Source organism: Orbicella franksi, chromosome 6 (genome assembly GCF_964199315.1).
Source record: "Orbicella franksi chromosome 6, jaOrbFran1.1, whole genome shotgun sequence".
Lineage (NCBI taxonomy): Eukaryota > Metazoa > Cnidaria > Anthozoa > Scleractinia > Merulinidae > Orbicella > Orbicella franksi.
Genome location: NC_138150.1, coordinates 1,209,693 through 1,214,188, shown reverse-complemented (window position 1 = coordinate 1,214,188; position 4,496 = coordinate 1,209,693). Strand labels below are relative to the sequence as shown.

Genomic DNA, 4,496 nt, shown 5'->3' with positions numbered 1-4,496 from the left:
TGATCCAACAACTGATCCAACAACTGATCCAACAACTGATCCAACAACTGATCCAACTACTGTTCCAACCACTGATCCAACAACTGATCCAACAACTGATCCAACAACTGATCCAACAACTGATCCAACAACTGATCCAACAACTGATACAACAACTGATACAACAACTGATCCAACCACTGATCCAACAACTGATCCAACAACTGATACAACAACTGATCCAACCACTGATCCAACAACTGATCCAACAACTGATCCAACCACTGATACAACAACTGATCCAACAACTGATCCAACAACTGATACAACAACTGATCCAACAACTGATCCAACAACTGATCCAACAACTGATCCAACCACTGATACAACAACTGATCCAACAACTGATCCAACAACTGATACAACAACTGATCCAACAACTGATCCAACAACTGATCCAACAACTGATCCAACAACTGATCCTACAACTGATCCTACAACTGATCCAACCACTGATCCAACAACTGATCCAACCACTGATCCAACAACTGATCCAACCACTGATCCAACAACTGATCCAACAACTGATCCAACAACTGATCCAACCACTGATCCAACCACTGATACAACAATTGATCCAACAACTGTTCCAACAACTGTTCCAACCACTGATCCAACAACTGATCCAACCACTGATCTAACAACTGATCCAACAACTGATCCAACAACTGATCCAAGAACTGTTCCAACCACTGATGCAACCACTGATCCAACAACTGATCCAACAACTGATCCAACAACTGATCCAACCACTGATCCAACCACTGATCCAACAACTGATCCAACAACTGATCCAACAACTGATCCTACAACTGATCCAACCACTGATCCAACAACTGATCCAACAACTGATCCAACAACTGATCCAACAACTGATCCAACAACTGATACAACAACTGATCCAACAACTGATCCAACAACTGATCCAACAACTGATCCAACAACTGATCCAACAACTGATCCAACAACTGATCCAACTACTGTTCCAACCACTGATCCAACAACTGATCCAACAACTGATCCAACAACTGATCCAACAACTGATCCAACTACTGTTCCAACCACTGATCCAACAACTGATCCAACAACTGATCCAACCACTGATCCAACAACTGATCCAACAACTGATACAACAACTGATCCAACCACTGATCCAACAACTGATCCAACAACTGATCCAACCACTGATACAACAACTGATCCAACAACTGATCCAACAACTGATACAACAACTGATCCAACAACTGATCCAACAACTGATCCAACAACTGATCCAACAACTGATCCTACAACTGATCCTACAACTGATCCAACCACTGACCCAACAACTGATCCAACCACTGATCCAACAACTGATCCAACCACTGATCCAACAACTGATCCAACAACTGATCCAACAACTGATCCAACCACTGATCCAACCACTGATACAACAATTGATCCAACAACTGATCCAACAACTGTTCCAACCACTGATCCAACAACTGATCCAACCACTGATCTAACAACTGATCCAACAACTGATCCAAGAACTGTTCCAACCACTGATGCAACCACTGATCCAACAACTGATCCAACAACTGATCCAACCACTGATCCAACCACTGATCCAACAACTGATCCAACAACTGATCCAACAACTGATCCAACCACTGATCCAACCACTGATCCAACAACTGATCCAACAACTGATCCAACAACTGATCCAACAACTGATCCAACAACTGATACAACAACTGATCCAACAACTGATCCAACAACTGATCCAACAACTGATCCAACAACTGATCCAACAACTGATCCAACAACTGATCCAACTACTGTTCCAACCACTGATCCAACAACTGATCCAACAACTGATCCAACAACTGATCCAACAACTGATCCAACTACTGTTCCAACCACTGATCCAACAACTGATCCAACAACTGATCCAACCACTGATCCAACCACTGATCCAACCACTGATACAACCACTGATCCAACAACTGATCCAACAACTGATACAACAGCTGATCCAACCACTGATCCAACAACTGTTCCAACCACTGATCCAACCACTGATCCAAGCCCAGATTCGACAACTAATCCAACCACTGATCCAATCACTGACCCTACCACTGATCCAACCACAGATGTTGCATCTCATCCGCCAACTCAGCCAACGACGGATCCGCCTACTGAGGTATCAACTCTGCCACCAAGTGAGACTACAACGGATCCATCGACCGTGATTGTCGATGCGAGTGTCACATTTATAAACCTCATATTCATTGAGGCTTATGAAGACACCAGTAGCCGTGAATTTCGGGAGCTGAAGAAAAGAGTAGAAGGGGCACTGACAGCTCTATTTCAGGGCTATCCTAATTTCCTTTACGTTGTTGTAATCAGTTTTAGTACCGGTAGTGTCATTGCCAATTATTCAGTTGCCTTTAGCGATGCTGCTTCCCCTAATGAAGCAGAACTAAAATCCCGTTTGGAGTCCGTCAATGGGACAGAAATGTTTGATGGACTTATTGTTAAAAACGTTATATTTTCGCAATCGAGTGTGAAACAGGAAGAGGAAGAAGATAGCAGTGATTCACTGCCTGGATGGGCCGTTGCACTGATAGTTCTCGCCTGCCTGGCTTTAATAGTTCTGATTATTGTCTTGACTTTCATACTGATGGTGAGTATAAGAATCCTATCTGTAGCTTGTGTTTAAGTATAGAATTAGAAACACGCCCAGCACAAGAATCCACTCTCAAATATACATCTCTATCTGAAACATCGTTTTTAAGACACTTCAAATGTTTAATAGTATAGGGAGAGCAGATCAACGTTCCAAATGTCAGGAGTCTAAGTTCGCCTTACTGTAGAAACCTATTCACCATGGCAGCTTCTTTTTTTAAGTAACTTGAACTGATTTAAATATAAATCCGCCCTTGACAAAATCAGGCTTTAAGGTCGGGTTACGCTCGTGGCTGTGCGATAAAGAGAAATTGCAAATAATAAATTAATCACGTTTCTACGTTTAATGACATTTTACAGAGGAGAAGGAAGCGAGGTAGGGAAACGACAAGGGTTCTACACAACTCCATTTACATCGATACACTGCCACAAAAAGAAAGGCGCAAAGAAGGAGATGGAGAATCAGCGACAGAAACGAATGCTTATGAAGAACTAATTGCTGCACCAAAAGAAAAAGATGTAGAAAGTGGCGATGCGGTCGGCCAAGAACTGCACACAACCCAAAAGGAAGAAGACTATCAGGAGGTTGTGGTTGTAGAAACATATTACGACAACCCAGGAGAGGGGACGCCCTCACGTTCCCATGGCAACGATGACTAAGAAAATCTGTCCTAAGGGGTAAGGGGAAATAAAGTTGAAACACTTGGCTTTTTATGACTACTTGCATTCCTTTCACTTTTGTTTTCCTTAAGCCTTTTTTCGTTTTAACTGCACAGGATGATCAACAAGCAGGCATAGCTCAGAGCATAAAACAAAACCAAATAAAAAACGAAAAACAGATAGACTGCTTTTGATACTCAACCCCCGGGGGGAGGGAACTCTACAAAATGTTATATGTGGAGGCTCTGCCTCGAGGTCCAACCCCTTATCAATTTTGTATACCATTTTAACAGGCTTTCATAACCGGCCCGTATTATGAATAAATCGCCAAGAAAGGAAATCTTTTTGTCATTTTCATGTACTGCTTAATAAATGAAATGATGCAGCCAAAAGGTTTGTTTGTTCGAAATATTTTAATTAACGGCCCTTTTGATTACCTAAACGACAGATTTCCCCACCCTTTCATATACTCCGACGAGTAAAATCCCGACCCTTTTATATACCTGAAGCCTGAAAAAGGTACCCCTTTCTGGCGGCCCCTCCCCCGGGTACTCAACTCAAATGCACTCTTAAAACATGATTAAACATTAATTATTTATTATTTTTACAACAAGGTACTTTAAATTATCTGTTTATAATGCTGAGTTTCTTGGAAGAATATCATGTGACTAAATTCGCACCATAACTAAGGAACCAACTTTATCATACACTGGATCTTAATATCTTCTGATGTCATTTTGCAGGTTATTAAAAGCAAACTACCCAGTGGAAGATCACTTGGAATGCACGAAAAATTCATTTTGTTTAATCATGGCAGCTTAGTTTTAAACCTTAATTAATAGATATTTTTCGTTAGTTCATTGCTATTTAAATCGGGTAATTTTTTAAAGTAGTTTTTAGAATAATTTTTAGAGTTATTTTTATCTAGCAATATTACTTATTATTTTAACTTAGCTTTTATATTTTATCATTATTGTTTATCTAGTCAACTGTTAGGACCTCTAGTGATATTACTCAGATATGTGTTACACTGACTGAAAAACCCTGGTTATAAATAGATTTACCGATCCATATATAGTTGTTGAAATATTACGTGAGTATGCTACACGTATGACAATGATTCTGGC

The 4,496-nt window shown here is 40.6% G+C and overlaps 1 protein-coding gene across 1 annotated transcript; it reads right to left on the bottom strand.

The window, feature by feature from the left end:
- Positions 1 to 864: 864 nt before the first annotated feature.
- On the bottom strand, positions 865 to 2,188 carry LOC145489453 (uncharacterized; the record flags this gene model as incomplete). Its single annotated transcript, XM_081468426.1, has 2 exons — positions 2,086 to 2,188; positions 865 to 1,511 (listed from the first exon to the last, which is right to left on the bottom strand). Coding segments are annotated over exons 1-2 (750 nt in total), but the record flags the coding sequence as incomplete, so codon positions are not given.
- Between the last annotated feature and the right edge of the window lie 2,308 nt (positions 2,189 to 4,496).